The sequence below is a fragment of the Monoraphidium neglectum genome (genome assembly GCF_000611645.1).
Source record: "Monoraphidium neglectum strain SAG 48.87 unplaced genomic scaffold scaffold00069, whole genome shotgun sequence".
NCBI classification, from domain to species: Eukaryota; Viridiplantae; Chlorophyta; class Chlorophyceae; order Sphaeropleales; family Selenastraceae; genus Monoraphidium; species Monoraphidium neglectum.
Window position 1 is genome coordinate 30,075 of NW_014013559.1, and position 18,019 is coordinate 48,093.

Here is an 18,019-nt window from a genome sequence, read left to right on the forward strand (position 1 = left end):
TCATTGTCGCGGGCCGCTGCCATGCCTCTAGATAAGACCTCTAAGCAGACTTCCTACCATTGTTGAAGTCATGAAAGTATACTTCAACTACCTTGGAGTTGTAGTCGGCCGACACCGTCTCACCGGGGATCCGCAGTAACAAGTGTGCGGCAAGCAGCAGAATGCACAAAGCGAGTGGAGTATCCCTGCCCGTGACCTGTCCGCCGATACTTGCAAGTCAGGATGCTTGCGTGCAGAGAACGTGATGAGTCTCCTGAGCTCAAGGCGGGACGTCCCGAACCGGGCGCTTCACTCCAACCAGCGGTTGCTGGTGAAACCCCCAAACAATGACAGTTCACGGCCATGGCATTGAATTGAACTGCAACATGTGCATCAGGTGTGTGTCCCGTGCGCATGCTTGTGCCCGTGCATGGAGCCGATGGGATCCGACGTTCATTGGACCAGCACCTGTGACACGTGCTGCATGAGGTGGCCGGCACCGTGCGCGACAACAGATTAGGCGCATTACATTGGATTACGGTACATCATTCCCATAAAACTCATACAGTTTACTCGGCTACCGTCGATTTTGCTGCGTCGTGTGTCGCTCTTTTCCGAGCTATCCGTCAAAGGATGCTTCCCCCGTGTCCCTCTTGCATGTAGGCGCAGCAGTTTCGATGTGGTTGCTGCAGCTAGAGCCGGATCTGGCGCTCCTGCAGTCGGCACAGGCAGCGCTGGAGAGCAGCGGCTTGCACATCGCGGCCACGTCGGCGGACGACGGATTTCTTGTGCTGAGCTTGGGGCATGACATCAAGACAGCGGGCCTGGCAGAAGAGGTGTCGCAATGCTACCAGGTCGTCGAGCGTGTTCAGGTGCGGGGACGCGTTCCTGTCCCTGCATAACCGCCCCCCCCCCCTCGCCCTTTGCGACGCTCAGCCAGTGCCCGTCTTTTGCGCGAAGGTGACCGACGAAGTGGCCGCGGCAGCAGCGGCAGCGGTGGCGGCGCTGAGGTGGCGCGGCGGCGAACCTGCTGCTGTTGCAGTGGGGGAGCCCCTCATCGACGCCCTGGCCAGGTGGCTGGCATGACGCCACGGTGGAGCTCTCTGCGCACATGCTGACGCAGCGGCCTTGCCGTACCCCTGTGCGTAACGCTTTCTATTCAATGATTGCAATTGAGAATCTCATCTCGCTTCTGGTCTCACCCTGTCAGCAGGCGCCCGTTTGACACCCGCCCTCGCAACCTCGGACGCGCGCGCAGGGCCGGCCTGCTGAGGGCCAGCTTCCCGCTCCGCGACCCCGCAACGCTGCACCGGCTGCGCGCCAGGGCCCTGCGGAGCGTGCTGCTGCCTGCCACCGCCTTCAGGTCATGCCACCCCTGGCACAGGGGCACATGTCTCAGGGAGCAATCGCATGCAGCCGGCCGGCCGCGTGCCGCGTTCGTTCTTGCGGCACGTGTCTGTCGCTCGCCCCTCGACGGGGCTCAGCTGTTTGTGTTCAGCGCTCCCTCCACGTGTTCAGCGCTCCCTCCACTTTCAATTGATGAAAAGCGTGTCTCAAAGGCCCCCTGACAAAATTCCACCGCAGGTCCTACTTTGGTGATTGCATAGGATTCTACTGCGCCTTCGCCAACGCCGTCCTGGCCTGGCTCCTGGCGCCGGCCGTGCTCTCGGCGTACCATGCTCTGGCCGCCTGCAGACGAGCAGGTGCGACCACCGGGGGTGCACATGCTCTCGCATTCGTGCGTAGCGCCGTGCAGTGATTTGACATGTACTGGTTGAGCAAGCTGTGCTGACGCCCGCAGCCTGTTCTGTCGGACGGCCTTTGCTTTCACAGCTGTGCGTCATCGCAGCTCCGAGTGACGACGCGGTGCGGCCGCCCTTCGAGTGCGCGTCACCTTGAAGCACACGCGTGCGTGCGCATCGCAGGCGGCGTTGTCCCCAGCGACGACCCGTGGGCGCCGGTGGTCAGCTGCTTCTGCGTGTTGTGGGGTGCCCTGGGGCTCAAGCTGTGGGTCCGCCAGGAGGCGTGGCTCGCGCTGAGGTGCGCTGGGCGGGGTCTGGCTGGTGCAGCGCGCTGCTCTACTTCATGGCGCACCATCATTGCTGTGGCCACGGCCCCCGTGCCAGCAAGAAGGGGCTGTGAGACAAGGCAGCGGCCGTCGCCCTGCCAGCAGTTGCCGGCCCGGCGCGCTTGCCTGGTCCTGCGTACCGGGGAATACGGGCTTTCCAGTGTCGTAGCCCTGGCCCCACACTGAGGCGGCGCGCATGCACACGCGTGCGCATGCCTGGACCCACAGGTGGGGGGTGTCCCCCTTGTCAGCAGAGCCCGGCAGGGACGACCTGGCGCCCGGCTTCCGAGGTGGGCTTGCTGGCATTCACAGCCACAAGTGTTTTGAACAGGCTTGGCTGCGGTTGCGGCCGGCGTCCTCCAGCAGGCCGCACGCACGCCCCGGCTCTCCCCCCTGCCTGACAGCAGACTAATCGACGGGCCGTTGAACCGCTCCTCACAAACATAAGACACGCAGAACAGTCATTGCTCACTCGGCCCTTGCTGACCGCGCAGGCTACCCGCGCCGCAGCCCGGTCACGGGGGCGGTGGAGCTGCATTACCCGGCCCTCAGGCGCGCCGGCCGTGCTGTCCTGAGCGCGGCCGCGACCGCGTCGCTGCTCGCGGCTGCCGCGGCCCTGCTGACCTGCCTGCTCAACTTCCAGGTGCGCTAGGGGATGTTGGGGCGTCTTGTTGCAGGGACGCCCGAACGCCGCGAGAATGGGGAAACGTTGCTGTTTCCGTCTGTGAGCTGCAAATCCCTGGCCTGCACTTGTAGTGCATTTTGGTGTGACACACGCGGGCGGCTGCGCGGTCTTCAAATACCTGCAGCAGAGGAGAATTTTTGGCACTCCAGGCAGCAGGCATTGATGGGCCCCCAGCTCTTCCTCCCAATTTCCTGCTGGCCGTGACGGGTTCATGTTGCCCGCACTCATGCTCTGGCGCTCGGCTGCTCGCCGCCGCCACGCAAAACATGGCACCGCCGCACGGCCTGACAGGGCTCCATTAACGAGCGGCACTGGTGGCTCTACGTGCGGCCGCTGGCGGCGTTGCGGGGCCCGGGTGAGCTGCTGCCGTATTTGGGAAGGCCGGGACGCCGCCAGCAACCCCAGGAAGCACGCGACACAGCACTTGCCCTGTCTGATGCCTGGACCCTGCAGTCAGTCGCAGCAATGCACGGCCCACTTGCAGGCAAGCCCTGCTGCCTGCCCAACCATCAGGTGTCTGTGTTAGGCGACGTCAGCCAGGCGCGGTGATGCGCAAACCGGCTTGACGTGGTCCAGGGACGGGGTGCACACTGTAGTGTCCATGTTCACTATCAAACCGCCCGCGACACGCTGCAGGCGGCCCCTTTGCGCCCGACCCCAAGCGGCTCGGCCCCCTGCAGTTTGTGCCGCTGGCTGTGCGCGTCATGGCCACCTGGACGTTCACGACGTTCGTGTATGTGTGAGTCCGAGCGCTGGTTTGGGCCATGGCGCTTGAAGTTGTGAGCTTATGTGTGCGTTCGTGCGTCTGCGTGTGTGTGTGTGCGTGCGCGTGTGTGTGCGTGTGTGTTTTTGTGTGCGTGCGTGCATGTGCATGTGTGTGTGTTTGTGAGTGTGTGTGTGTGTGTGTGTGTGTGTGTGCATGTGCATGTGCACGTGGGTGTGTGTGATCATACATACGTACACTGCAACGGTCTTGTTCCGTCCTCGCGTGGCACGATTGTGAATCAACGGCAGAGTGCAGGTTGAGTTGAGGCGGTCGCAGCTGAACCAGTTGCACCCAAGCCTCCACTGAAAACATCAAGCCCTGCCCCCGCGTCCTGCGTCCTCCTACTATGCCGCGACCCCAGCCCCCTGGCGCGGCGCCTGACGGCTTTTGAGAACCACCGCGCAGCAGCTGAGCGGACGTCGTCTCTGCAGGCCAAGCGCTACGCGTTGCAGGCGCGCGCACGCTCGCGCCTGCCCCAGCCGCGGTCTCGCGCAGGGGGATGCGAGGTTGTGCCAGTGACGGGGTTGCTGTGACGTTTCCATGCCTCTGTGGATGATGTGCGGTGCATCACTTGCACTTGTGCGACTATTCACTTCAGGCCCTTCCAATTAACTGCCACAAGCATGCGTCCTACCCCAACCCACCCCAAACGCCCCGCATGCAGGCGCTCCTCGACTTCTCTCCCTTCCTCTACCTCGCCCTCTTCACCGCCGGCGGCCTGCCCGCCGCGCGGCGCGACGTCGGAAGCTTCTTCCTGGCGGAGGGAGCACGTCGCATAGCGACAGACTGGCTGATGCCGCTGGCGCTGCGCTGGCTCCGCAGTCGCGCCTTGGCACGCGCGGGCGGGGGCGTCTTTGGCGGCGGCGGCGCGGGTGGGGGGAGGACTGCAAAGGGGAGGACGGCTGGCGGCGCAGGGGCCGAAGAGGGCAGCGGCAGCGACGCGGCCTGCGTCGAAGGCAGCAGCAGCAGCAGCTCTGGAGCCAGGCGGCGGCGTCAGGGCCGCCAGCCGTACGCAAACGGCGCGGGCGGCAGCCCAGAGGGCGGCAGCGGCGGCGCCGGCGGCGGCGGGCCTGCCGCGGCGCTGCTGCGCCTCGCGGCGGCCGACACGGCACGCCCGCCGCTGCCTGATGGCGGCAGCATGTTTGAGGACGTGGCGGCCCTGGTGCGCGACACGGGGCTGGCCGCGGTGTTCGCGTCCGCGCTGCCGCTGGGGCCGCTGCTCTGCCTGGGCCTGACGGCGCTGCGGCTGCGGCTCGACGCCCTGAAGCTGCTCGACGGCTGCCGGCGGCCGGCGCCGCGGCGCGCGGCGGGGGTCGGGAAGTCGTGGCGCGCGGTGATCGCCTGCCAGGTGCGGCAGACCGCGCGCGCACGCAGACAGGCCTGACTTTCGGCCGGCGACGAGTCGCTTTGAGTTTGCGCGCAAGGGATCGATGAACAGCAAACAGACCTGACACCGCATTTTGCACTGAATCTCTGCTGCTTCCTCCAGTGCTTGCGATCCCAAGGTATCTGCCTTACGGGGACCTCCGCTCTGACCGAAACCCCCATTCCGCACGCCGTGCTGCGCCGCGCGCAGGTCCTGGCCAGCATTCTGTCCACCTCCCTCATGGCCGGCCTCGGCAGCCGCCAGCTGCAGACCCTGCTGCCTCCAGCCCTGCAGGACGCCGCCGCGCAGGTTGCCCTCTCGGCGGCCTCCCCCAACAAGCTCGTGGATCCCCCAGGGCCCTCTTTCCCACACTCACAAAGCGGCTCCCCTCCCACCGACGCCGCCGACGCACTCTCCCGAGCCGCGTTGGCGGCTGCCGCGGCCGCGGCGGCGCTGGACGGCGCTGCGGAGGGCGGCGGCGGCGGCGGCGGCGAAGGGGGCGCCGTGTTTGTCGCGGCGGTGTCGGGCGCGCACATCGGGGGCCCGATGGTGCTCGCGCGGCCGGGGCCGCTGCTGCTGGCTGTGGTGCTGGAGCACGTTCTTCTGATAGCCGTGCTGCTCATCCACTTCTGCATACCTGACGAGCCGGAGGCCGTGAGGGCGGCCGCAGCCCGCCTTCAGCTTGAAGCGCGCCAGAAGCGGGTTTCGTCCGACGGCTGGGGGGCGGCCGCTGCGGCGCCGGCGCCGGCGGCGATGCGGCTGCGGGCCATGAAGGGTGGGCTGCCGCCAGCTTTGCCGCCTGCTGGGTAAGTTTTCAGGGCCCAGGAGCAGGAGCAGCAGCAACGGCAGCAGCGGCAGCGGCAGCGGCAGCGGCAGCGGCAGCGGCAGCGGCAGCGGCAGCGGCAGCGGCGGCGGCGGCGGCGGCGGCGGCGGCAGCGGCAGCGGCAGCGGCGGCAGCAGCAGCAGCGGCAGCGACGGCGGCGGCGGCAGCGGCGGCAGCAGCAGGAGCAGCGGCAGCAGCAGGAGCAGCGGCAGCAGCAGGCTGCATGGCGCGTGTGTGGGCATTTGGGGTCACTGGCAACCGCCATTAATGTGTGCTGAAGCGTGTGGCTACATGTAATACTCTGGTGTACAATGGCAGGCGCTGGAGCCAGCCGTTCACCGCCGTGCCGCTTCATGGAGCCGCCAGTCGCAAGCCAGCGGCTTCCTCAAAGCACGACACAGCTGCAGGTGTGCCGCCGTGGCAGCGCAGATGCAGGCGGCCAGGACACGGTGCTGGCTGGGCGATCGAATTGCGTATGTTTCAAGACCCTCAAGGCAAGTTGCCACTGCTGCACTCAGTGCTTTGAAGCGCGCAGCCCCATGTTCCAGAGCGCACAGCGGCAGGAATGCATTTGGCAGTCGTGAGAGCGGTTGAATTTTCAAGCTTTTCTGCCCACTCCGGTAAGCGTTCATGCTGCCCGTTGCAATTCGCAAGTGTATGCTGGTCCGTGCAGTTCAGTAGTGAACAGTTGTCAGACCTCGCACATCCCTGTGGCATAGCAATACACACCATTGCGCGAGTGGCTCAGCAGGCCCAGCCGTAAGAGCCGCAGGCACTGCCAGGGCACAGCCGTCCGCGCTTGTGCGACAGCAGCGGTGTCAGCAGGGTGTGTCATGTTGGCCTGCTGCCGCTCAAGTGCATCCTCGATCACAAGCACATCCAAATTTGCGGCAGTACTACTGGCTGGTTACACAGGTTCTTGAAACAGCGGCAGCGCCCACGTCCGGCCGCTTGCAATGACTGCAGAATGAAGTGTTTAGGCTTCAGTTCAGGAGGAGTCCACAGAGGTGAATGAGTATGGTACGAGGTGCAGCCACACAGAAGCTGCCGCCCACAAGCAGCCTGGCCATCATCTCAAAAGCAAAAAGGACAGCACCCATTCAAACCAGCTGTCTTGCGCTCACACCATCCTCAGCTCGGCCACAGAGCCCTGGCGCAGGGGCACCCAACAACCGTGGGCGGCACGCACCCATCAGTCTCACGCTACACAGTCAGAGTGCCCCGCCGCAGCCGTCACGAATGTGGTCCGCACCTCATTCAATGAGCAAACCAAAAACTGAGGTTGAAAAAACACAGAAATTCTTCAAGTGCTGATGAGTTTGCTCCTGGCCAGCATGCGACCGGTTTGGCAGGTGACCAACTGCGCCACACCTCTCGAGGACAAGCGAGGGGGTGGCAACCGATTGGATAATGTCAACGCGTGCCCGCAGTAACGAGAATCACAAGTGGTAAGTGCACATTCCAACGGGCCGGGCGCACCGGCACTCTCCCGTCGGTGCGTTGTGGAAGGCTCGATCACCGCAGCACAGCAACCGTTGGTAGGCAAAGCCTGTCGTGCGCAATTACACAGTGCGTGGCCCTGCCTTGGATAACATCAAAGCTTATCACCTGCGGCGCAACAGGGGCGATTACATAAAGCGAGTGAGCATGTGATTTCTGGTGTTGAGGTTAAGCTCAATTTGGCTTGTGCTTCATTACACCTTCCCCCCCATCCTTGCAGTGATGCAGCACAGCACACAGCCACAACAGAATGCAGCTGGTCTACAATGCACACCTAATCATCTTTTGACGTGGTGCAACACTCGTCAGCGGCCGCTGGGCACTGCAGGTGGCAGCCCGAGGCAGCCTCCAGGGACCGTGTCGCCGCCAACGTTGCGACAAACATCGTTGCCTGCACCAGCGGCAGCACCCAATGCCTCGGGCTGCCAGGGTCCGGCGCCCCGCCAGGGGGCAGCGAGGGCGGCGGCCAGCAGGGCGCCGCTGCGCCGCAGCTGCAGGGCCCGCCAGGAGCGGCATCCGGTCCGAGGACGGCGCCGCCTTGTTGGTCGTCAACTACAACGAGGCCGCCGCCGTCCATCAGCACACGCCACACCTCAGAAAGCACGTCCGGTCCAGCCAAACCTGCTTGCATTTTAGAGGGGCACGGTTGGGCAGGGCCGTGCCGCCATCGGGCGCCGCCACCGGGCGCCGCCATCGGGCGGCGAAACCGGCGCGGCTGTGGTGGCGCGCTCACGGATGTAGGGCATGCACTGCTGGGTAAACAAGGGCACACCTGCAGGCACCGCCTTGGGCTGAGCGCTGCAGAGCAAGCAAAGAAGGGACTCACGGTGGAAAGCACCGTCGACAAGCACGGCACCAAAAGTGGCGCCGTCATACGGCAGGCGCTGCGTCGCCTCGAGCGGATGTCCATCTGTTCCTGCTGCCGGCGAGGCAGATGAACTCGGGGCGATGATATGCGAAGCGTCCAGGGTAGTCACAACGAATCCCAGACGGCTGAGGTAATCGACAAGCTCTGCGCTGCCTGCCAAGTCAAGTACACGGGCCGCTGTTGGAGGGGCGCTCGCAGCGACGAGCTCTTCATCACCAGGCTGCGCCATGACCCCTGAGCCTCGGGCCCCACAAATATGGCTGCGGTGACTTTTGTAGCGTGTTCACTGCCTCGTGACCTATGCTCGAGACGTTTTCGTACTGTTCTGTCAAAGTTGCGACGATAGGCACTACCAGCATCAGCAATGCAGCGTTGTTCAACGATGTCTTTCTGACAGGGATACGCAAATCATGTTCATGCGTGTTCTGTATGCTGGTGTGACAAAACTCTTCGAGGGAGTGCGTGGTGACGGTCATCCATCCGCAAGCGGACCCATGGGATCACCGTGGCTTCCGCGCAGCTGTCGACTCCGCCTGGATCGCGCCCGATGCTTACTCGTTTGACCTGTCAAAATCAAGTCAGAGAAGTCACATCATAGACCGTTTTTTGACATCAAAGTATCTATGTTGCGCTGCTGACAACCAGCCGGCAGCCGCGCGCGCATGGCCATGCGCCAATGGCACAGGTTCCGCGCAGGTTTGAGCTGGAACATCAATGGTGGGGACGGTGCGCGGCATACAGCGCTCGGCGAGGCAATGGTGAGACCAGATACACGCATGTCTTTTGTCACAAATCTCGTCTCACACGCAGCCATTTATGCAGGCTCGAAGTCATAGAGGCTGTCTCACTCCCGCCACATTGAGTATCACCACCAGAAGCAACAGATGGCTGTGACGACCTTGGATTGGGGACATAAGCACTCGATCTTGGCGGCTGGGTGTGCCGGCGGCATGATAAGACACGAACGGCAGAGGCGCACTGGACAATGCGCACATAAACATGCATGGTGGTCGTCGGCACAAGTGCCCGCGCCGCACACATGTATGCTTCAGCGTGATTCAAACAGGACACCATGCTCAAGAGGCATCAGCCGCCTTGCTGCAGCGACCGGCCATGCCAGCATCAAACGCAGCAGCCGCGCAGCCGGAAGTCACCATTGTTGCAACGTTTGGGAGCTGGATCCCACGACCTTCTACGTACCAGCTGCGCCGCTAGGGGGCGTTGTTTCACAGTCACCTGCCCCACCCCCACTCAGCCATCCACTCAGCCATCAGCATTGGCGCCCACGGGGTGACCGCTGCGTGGTTGGGGTGGGTTTGTGGAGGAGAGCAGGGCGGCAGCGTGTGGGAGGATAAATGCGGGCGTGCAAGCAGCGTAGCAGGATTCTGGACGTATGTAAAGGATGAGGGGCGAAAGGGGATTGGGCTCAGATGGCTTGTGTGGCGATGCTCACTGCCACTGCCCACCAATTCACCAGACCAATAAGCTGGCTGGGCAACAGAGAGGTACCTCTCGCACCACAGGCGTGGTGCGAAGGGTTGACAGCCCATGGCGTCACTGAGGCTGATTCATGCCACAAGGATCCGGCGACTGTGGTTCAAAATGACAAGGAGACAGAGCAAACTAAGCAGGGCCCATTCGACCATGTTGTAATGCTAAGGTGTTGCGGCGATGCCTTGCAGCGTTGGATCAGTGTCAACAGTGCCGGAGCACGGGTCGGTCAGGATGCAATTCCAGTCATCCCCTGATATTTGGCATGAGTAGCAGGGCATGCAGGGACGAACATCCACGTGGATCCCTGAATGTCAGCCAAAACAATGTGCAGAAAACGTTGACATGCTCAACATGCCGCTGTTGCCCATTCAGGTGCCTCGCAAGGCCAGCATGGATGCACCAGGAAGTCTGGCGCGTTCGTGATGTGGCCCCTTGCACCCTTTGTGCTGTAAAACAAGCAAGGATTCACACGCTCTCGGAACCATCACTTTGTACCAGCAGTGTGGCTCGAGCGGCTCTTGACCGCTCCTTGACCGATTTTTGCTATGGCCCTGCTTCCAAGCTTTGGGTCTCGCATTCAAAGCTGTGACCTCTCGCGCAATTGATTACACTGCGTGCATCAGAACGAGGCGCGTGAGCAAACTCAAAACAGGCTGGAGCACGGCACAACCACAGCCACCGTTGCACGCTATGCAGTCACTGCGGTCTCACACGCTGATGGCACGGTGCCATAGATGGCATCTGACAGCAGCGCGCGCAAGCGGTGCTCCAAGGCCGCGGGTGTGCGGAGCCCACCACTCAGAGCGTGGGGGGGCTGAGCAGCATGCGGCGAGCCAAGCAAACGAGCTATTGGATGTGATAGAATCAACCAGCCGCGCCAACTCGAACAGCACATCCTCGTTCAGCGGTCGCAGCGTGCACGACGCAGCGCGCGGCGCAGCAGCGCAACCGCACCAGCATGCCGAGCTCCAGCAGCGGGACCCGCAGCCGCCACTGCGGCGGCGGGATTCGCCGACAGGCACCAGGCTGCTGGCGCTCGCGGCGGCTGCGGGCGGCGTGATGGGGTCCGGCTTTGGCGTTGAGGGCCCGTGGTCAGTTGTGGAGGCGCTGGGTGTACTGGCGGCGATCATTACAATCCACGAGTGCGGCCACTTCCTGGCGGCGCGGCTGCAGGGCATCCACGTCACCGAATTTTCGATTGGGTTCGGGCCGGCTCTCTTCAAGCGCAAGGTGCGCGCGCGGCATGGTGCGGCGGCCCTGCCCCTGCAAGCTTGCAGCGCCTGCAGGACACCCGAGCCCGCTTCGCACGCGCGTCCCCTCCGCCACGCCGCTGGCGGGGCGCTTGCTCAACCCATCCATGCGGCTGCGGGATGCGAAAATTCGCAGTTTGAGGGCGGGTCCGTCGAGTACTGCCTGCGCGCGGTGCCCCTGGGCGGCTACGTGGCCTTCCCCGATGACAACCCAGAGAGCGGCTTCAAGGCGGACGATCCTGGTGGGTTGAATGATGAGGGCGGCTTGATTTCGAGCCCATGCATGCTGCACCTCGACAGCAGTGCGCCCGCGCGCAACCAGCGGCTGTCGTGGGCCGGTATCACCCGCAGCTGCGCCGCCAGGGTCTTGCCTGTTTGATTCACGTCCGCTCAAGCGCCGTCTGCTGCATCCCGGCTGGCGACGAGCTTCATGGGGAGGGGCGGGGCAGCTGCTGGGCAGCTGCAGCCGCAAGGCAGGCGGCTGGTCTGCGCCCCCACCCTCAGCCCGGTCGCGCGCGGCACAGCCACCCACATTTTCACCCCACGGCACGCGCGCAACGCAGACCTGCTGAACAACCGCCCCCTTGGGCAGCGCGCGGTCGTCATCAGCGCGGGCGTCATCGCAAACATCATATTCGCGTTCGCCGTGCTCTTCGCCCAGGTCAGGCCGCGCGGGGGCGAGGGGGACAGGGCAGGCCGCGCGGGGGCGAGGGGGACAGCAAGGGGGAACGGATTTGCAGTGTACGGTTGGTTCACCCTCCAAATCCAGCCCGCTGGTGGCAAGCCTCCCAAATGTGGCCTCCCACTGGTCGCCGGGCCCTGCCTGCCGCCTGGCGGCGTATCTGGTCCCATCTGTGACGGCTCAACCGCACCACCCTGGCCCCCGCCCCCTCGCCCAGATCAGCACAGTGGGCAAGGCCGAGAGCGCGTACCTGCCAGGGGTGCGCGTGCCGGACGTGACGCCGGGCGGCGTGGCGGAGCGCGCGGGGGTGCGCGCAGGGGACGTGCTGCTGCGGGTGGGCGACTACACTGTCCAGGCGGCGCCCGACCAGGTGGGCGAGAGGGCCAGGCGCCTCTGGGTCGGTGGTGGTGTTGGTTGTGCGCTGTGCGGGGTGCTGGCTGGCACCGTGGTCCGAACGGGTGTGCCGCGTTGTCTTGCAGTGGCGGAATGCAAGTGGCTTGCGTGATTGCGGGGTGCGTCGGGGGAGGTCCTTATGCGGTCACGCAACACCCGTGCACGCGCAAACACATTAGCACACACCTCAGCGTACGCACGCCCGCGCTACCTTGGGCATGCACACCAACATGCGCACGCATGCGCACCAAAACACGCACGCAAATGCACACTTGCTACCCCCCATCAGGTGGCCGCGGTGGTGACCGCCATCAAGTCGCACCCCAACGAGCAGCTCGAACTGCTGGTGCAGCGCAGCGACCGCTCCCAGGTGTCCCTGCCCGTCGTGCCCATCCCTGCGCGCGACGGCAAGGGCGCCATTGGGATCAGCCTCTACACCAACAGCTACATTAAGCACACCAAGCCTGACAGCCTGCAGGGCATGTAAGCATGGGCGCGCGGGCCCTGGGAGCCGCAGGAGCGGCTGGAGTCGCGCGGCTGCAGCTGCTGCTGCTTTCAAACATGGCTGACAGCGTGGAGGGGGGCGTCATGGGTCCAGACGTGCACTCTGCAAAACTCTGGTCTGTGGCAGCCTCTGTTCGCGCTTGCGATCTGGGCTCCTTCACCCCATTGCGACGTCGCCCGCCCCCCTCATGGTGTTTCTTGGGGAGCCGCGGCCCGTGCCTGCGGCGTGCATCCCGCACCCCCACTGCCCTGCACGCTCCCTTTGAGCCTCCTACCATTCCGCCACCCCGCTCTCCCCGCAGCCTGGCCGTCACTACCTCCGAGTTCACGCGCATCTCAGGCGTTGTGCTGGGCGGCCTCAAGTCAATCTTCACAAACTTTGCCGGCGTCGCGGACCAGCTCAGCGGCCCTGTGGCCATCGTGGCGAAGGGGTCCGAGATCGCGCGCACAGACTCTGCAGGTGGCGGGGGCAGGCGGGCTGCCAGCTGGGAGCACGCTCAGGGGGCGCGCGGGGGGGCTGGGGCGTCAGGATCGTCCCTTTGTGCGCATGTGCGTGCTTTGCGGGTGTGCATCCTTGCTCGCTTGGACGGCAAGCGCCTCCCCACTCTCAGCCGTTGTTTTCACGCGCGCTGCAGTCCCCCCTTCTCAGTCACACCCCACTGGCCCCTCCTACGTTCCACCTAACAATGAACCCCCCTCCACCCCGCGCAACACCCTCCCCCACACCCGTCACCAGGCCTATTCCAGTTCTGCGCCATCGTGAACATCAACCTGGCCGCGGTCAACCTGCTCCCCCTGCCTGCCCTCGACGGCGGCTACCTCCTGCTGCTCGCGGTCGAGGCGGCCCGCGGCGGCAAGCGGCTGCCGCAGTCGCTGGAGCAGGGGGTCATGGCCAGCGGCCTGCTGCTCATGATGTTCTTGGGGGTGGGGCTCGTCATCCGCGACACGATGAACCTGCTGTGAGGGGGCCGCCCCGCCGCTTTGTGGTGCGGCCGCGGGCCGGCGGCGCCCGTGCGGCGCGTCGTTGACTGCAGCTCGGGCAGGCTATACCTTTGCAGGGCGCACACCCTGCGGCGGCCTGCTTTTTCAACACCTTGCATGCGTGCGTGTGTGTGTGTGTGTGTGTGTGTGGCGCTGGACCGCGGTTTGGGGGCTGTATGAGAGCGTAGGGAGTGGCGCGTCACTGACTGGTGTCAGGGGTAAGCTTGTACATTCCTGTGTTTTCGCTTGTACGATTGTGTGGCGCCGAGCGTTCTTGCCATTGTATATCTTTCGCCGTGTTTGCTGAGAGGACAGCCAAGGGATTTGCAACGCAAGCTTCCAACTGCGAGCGCAGCAAGGAGCTTTTGGCACAGTCGCCCGCATGCGCATGTCAGCGCGAGCGCCACGCCGCCCGCCAGGAGGCTAATTAACAGGCTCGTGCCTGCGAGCTCACTGGAACGCATTCTTCGATTGTAAACACTGTGTTGCACAGCAGGATCGCAATCACAATAACAGGACGTCAAGTGCAGGGGTGTCGACGCAATGCAGCCATCAGCAGACTCAAGCATCCAGGCTGATCTAGCTGCTGCCCAGGCCCCTGCCGCACCCTCAGCAACCGCAGATGATCAGTCGGGCTTTCCATCCCTGCCTTGGTAGACAGGTCCCAGAACAATGTTTGAGAAGCTCGGCTGCAAAATCAGCCGAGCCGGAGGGCACCTCAAAACAACAAAGCCAGCGACCCCAAGTAGCGTCAGGGCGGACTTGGCAAATGGTGAGTGGGGCCCAGAGTGGGCGACGGCGGCAGGGCGCGACGGGCAGCGGGCGGTGAGGATCCAAGGGGCGAGCGGCTGTCAGCATGCTAGCGCCCTGCACACTAAAGTAATTGCATAGCAATATTTTCACACAAGATGTTGTGCCTGCTGGCATCAGCCCAGTGGTTCAGTGCAGTGGGGCGGGTGCTCGCCGAAAGGTCGTTATTCAGACCAGGCTGTGGCAGTCATACACTGAGAAATCTAGGCTTTTATTTAAACCAGTGAGATTCGCGGACCACGACGACACCAAAGCGAGAGCCAGAGGTGGGCCTTCCAGTCAGCTGCTGTACTGAGCGCAAGAAACCCCATTCAAGCGCGATGCCCCAAACGCTCCGATTACACGACCAGACACGTGCAAGACTCCATTGACATACACTCATCTGCCGCGCACACATCCGCCAGAGACGATCTGACGCTGTCAGGCTGTCCCTAGCCAGCAAAGGTATGTCGGAAGGGCGGATGATGTACGATTGCTACCTTCGCGTTCAGCTTGGCCTCTGAGACTCCAGTTTTCGGCTGGTGCTGTCGCATGCACATGCTGACCGGGCGCTCGCCCACCCGCCGACCCCTACTGCGCTGCTCCTGAACAGCTCAGCATTCAGGCTCTTGCATCCACCATTGCAGCGTTGCGATAAATCACATCAAATGGAGCAGCTTAAGCAACTGGTAGCAGCGCAGGCGGTGCGCAACAAGCACCTGCCCAAGGAGGCCACACACAAGGGTCAGTCGGCTGCGCGCCTCTGGACTAAGCATGCGCGTAGCCCCGCATGCTCGCAAGGCACCACCTGGGGCAAGATCCTCCAGGATTATGGGAGGCTCGCGTGCGCAAGCGTCGTACGTGTAACCACTGTGTCGGCTTGGGCACGCGCTGCTGAGCTTTCTCACCCCTGCTGCGCCGACTGGCATATCGCGTGCCGCCTCCTCCAATACATGTACACCCCTGTTCGCAGACAAGCTGGAGCAGACCAAGCTGGCGGAGCGCGCTCAGAAGGAGGCGGCCAAAGCGGAGCGCGAGAAGCACAAGGTGGAAAAGGAGGAGGTGCGCGGGTGGGGGTCGGGGCGATCTGCCGAGAGCGATCTTTGCGCGGCTGGCGTGGCGGGCGGCTGGTTGAATGGGTACCGCCTCAGGGGGCGATGCCATGCACTCATGTGATATAACGCCGGCTGCATGCTCGGCATAAGTGGGACAGGGTGGCGATTGGTGGAGCCGGGCGCCAGCAGAAGTGTTCGGGTCAGAGTTGTGGTGGGTGCCCCGGGCAAACGCTCGTCCCCCATGAATCGTCTCCCGCCCAGCTTGGCCTCGCTTTGCACCCCTCCAGGAGCGACTGGCCAAGGCCGCCGCTGAGCGCATCGACCGTGCCTACTTCCACCCCGACTCCAAGCGCACCCAGAAGGACGAGAGGGTGAAACCCCCGCACGGACCCCCTCCCCCCTGCGCACTGCAGTGCTGCGTCGGCGCTGCCATCGGGCTGTGGGGGACCCAGTGCTGATGTTTCTTCAGGCCCCCTAATGCTCGAACGCTCTGCGTCTCTGCATGCCTTGAACCGGCTCGCACTCTTTAAGACAACATCGTCTTGCCCCGGCCGTCGCCGTCGTGGACCGCTCATTGTTGATGTCGCTGTGCAGAAGCACCGCGACAAGGAGGCCCATGAGGCGACGGGGGATTACTGCGAGCACGGCGTCTGGCGTTGCAGGTGGGTGGCCTCTTCGGCCGCGGGGGCGGCCGGCGGTTGACGACCAGCTGAGCCGCTCAGGTTTGCGGCCGGCAGCTGGCACCATGCCTTGCACGCATTGCCACAGAGCTACTTTGCGGGATTCCGCACGCAGTTTGCGGATCACTTGATTACATGCTGTACAAATGGTTGAGCATGTGTGTGCTGTGGGTGCTCATGCTTTGTCTTCTTGCCCTCCCCAGGATTTGCCACCCCGTCACCAAGCACAAGTGATGATCTTCGACGACAGCGGTGGCGACAGTTTTGAAGGAGTCGTCAGCAGCATCTTTTGTACAGGCGCAGGAAGACGGACGAAGTAGCGCGTTTGCGCGTGCATCCTTGTACTGTACCATGTTCAACAGGCTTTTTGCGGGCGTTGGGCAGCTTGTCGGCTGTGCCAGGCCAGTGCCTCGAGGCGTCCACAAGCATAACCTATGTAACACTCATGTACTTTCGCAAGTGCTTCACCACGGCGGATCAGAGTGTTTCTCAAGGGCGGCTCATGCGTCAATCGTCCTGCCTGTCCTGCCCCTGAGGGGATTTGGATGGTTGGAGGCCCCTTCAGTTCCTGCAACCTCCATCACCCGTGTCCGTCGAGGTAGAGCCATCGTACCGAAAACTTTATCACGCGTCATTTAGCTATCACACCGCCTTGGCGGTGCTTTGTGCGTGCAGCGAGGCAAGATGAACTCGGACGCCGACCGTGTCCCGATCACGGTGGTCACGGGATTTTTGGGAGCTGGCAAAACCACTCTGATCAACTACATTCTCAAAGGTGCGCCCTTCGGCGAGATCACTTGGAACCCGCCAAGCAATGGACGCGTATGGGACAGGGCATTGGTCGGATGTATTATTGGGACACCGAAATATTCATTGCGCCTGGTGGCTTCCAAACCAGCGAGGCGGCTGGCAGGGACGGCACCATTGCGCTGCACGCTGTGGTGCTCTGCACACGGCACACCCCATTCCGCACGCACGAAACATGCATCACCGCAGGCAACCACGGCAAAAAGATTGCAATTATTGAGAATGAATATGGAGAGGTGTGCAGGCGCAAGGATCGTGCGCATGGTGTGGGCAACCGAGACCCTGGACTGAGCAGCTCAGCAGCAGCACAGTCGCCATGCCCTTGTGCCGTCCGTCGCCGTTCAGGGATGGCACATTTTCATGGTTGTTTGGGCTTGCAGGCTGGCCGTGAGTTTGGCTCAGTGTGACGCCTGGCGTGCGGCCGATGTTGCAATATTGATGGTATTTGTGCAGGTGGGAATTGACGACGCCCTGGTTCTGGAGACCAAGGAGGACATCTACGAGATGAACAACGGCTGCCTCTGCTGCACAGGTAGGGCCAGCGCTACATACTCCAAATTTTTTTTCTCGCTCACAAGCAACGGCGGCAAAGGCGGCGGCCGTGGCGGCGGCGCAGCAGAGCGCACAGCTGTGTCATTAATCCGGCTGGTGTGCCGCTGTGGCCTGGCCGGCCACAGCGCGCCACACATACGCCTTCAACTTGACACTTGGACGCGGAGCATGACGTGATGCGCTGCCCGCCGGCTGCGTCTCTGCGCCTCGCCACCCAGGCGTGCTCGCTCACGTGCCTCAGCACGGAAGTGGTGGGATATTCCTCTGCACATTGCATGTTGACGCTCTGCGGGGCAGCCTTCCACAGCCCTTGCTCGCCCCCCGCCCTGCTCCCCTCTCCTCTCAAAAGTGCGCGGCGACCTGATCCGCATCCTCAACAAGCTGCTTCGGCGCCGCAACAAGTTCGATTACATCATGATTGAGACCACCGGCCTGGCAAACCCCGCGCCTGTTATCCAGGTGATGAAGCAGCGGCAGCAGGCCCCTGCGCGCTTGCAGCAGTGCTCTTGTGTTTTCCTTTTGGGGGGGGGGGCAGCTGGCAGCGGCAAGCAGGGCTTCGGCGAGGTGCTCAGGCCGAGCTTGGTGTTGCCTGAGCTACCACAGACTGTTTTAAGAGCACTCAGCAACATGCGCGTGCACGCATGAGCACTATTAGCTGCACTCTCCTCCCTCTCTCTCTCTTGCTCACACACACACACATGCACATACACACACGTTGCACGCACGGCGCCACCCCTCCCCTTCTCTCTCGTCCCGCGCGCCCGCCCCCACCACACC

General features: G+C 63.4%; 4 protein-coding genes across 4 annotated transcripts; all 4 read left to right on the plus strand.

The window, feature by feature from the left end:
• Positions 1 to 656: 656 nt before the first annotated feature.
• MNEG_0790 (hypothetical protein) lies at positions 657 to 5,674 on the plus strand (the record flags this gene model as incomplete). The annotated part of the gene is made up of 11 exons (XM_014050726.1): positions 657 to 851; positions 916 to 1,052; positions 1,238 to 1,342; positions 1,564 to 1,682; positions 1,905 to 2,019; positions 2,276 to 2,337; positions 2,542 to 2,690; positions 3,024 to 3,087; positions 3,369 to 3,471; positions 4,636 to 4,846; positions 5,075 to 5,674. 11 exons carry the CDS (start codon positions 657 to 659, stop codon positions 5,672 to 5,674), a joined length of 1,860 nt encoding a protein of 619 aa, XP_013906180.1.
• Positions 5,675 to 10,608: 4,934 nt separating this feature from the next.
• MNEG_0791 (Putative zinc metalloprotease) lies at positions 10,609 to 13,341 on the plus strand (the record flags this gene model as incomplete). Its single annotated transcript, XM_014050727.1, has 7 exons — positions 10,609 to 10,779; positions 10,936 to 11,041; positions 11,363 to 11,460; positions 11,699 to 11,851; positions 12,164 to 12,357; positions 12,681 to 12,838; positions 13,115 to 13,341. The coding sequence occupies 7 exons, from the start codon at positions 10,609 to 10,611 to the stop codon at positions 13,339 to 13,341; spliced, it is 1,107 nt and encodes a 368-aa protein (XP_013906181.1).
• Positions 13,342 to 14,816: 1,475 nt separating this feature from the next.
• On the plus strand, positions 14,817 to 16,117 carry MNEG_0792 (hypothetical protein; the record flags this gene model as incomplete). Its single annotated transcript, XM_014050728.1, has 5 exons — positions 14,817 to 14,892; positions 15,122 to 15,210; positions 15,491 to 15,574; positions 15,798 to 15,865; positions 16,087 to 16,117. 5 exons carry the CDS (start codon positions 14,817 to 14,819, stop codon positions 16,115 to 16,117), a joined length of 348 nt encoding a protein of 115 aa, XP_013906182.1.
• Positions 16,118 to 16,567: 450 nt separating this feature from the next.
• On the plus strand, positions 16,568 to 17,887 carry MNEG_0793 (Putative metal chaperone yciC; the record flags this gene model as incomplete). Its single annotated transcript, XM_014050729.1, has 5 exons — positions 16,568 to 16,658; positions 16,880 to 16,926; positions 17,144 to 17,222; positions 17,592 to 17,701; positions 17,846 to 17,887. 5 exons carry the CDS (start codon positions 16,568 to 16,570, stop codon positions 17,885 to 17,887), a joined length of 369 nt encoding a protein of 122 aa, XP_013906183.1.
• Positions 17,888 to 18,019: the final 132 nt, after the last annotated feature.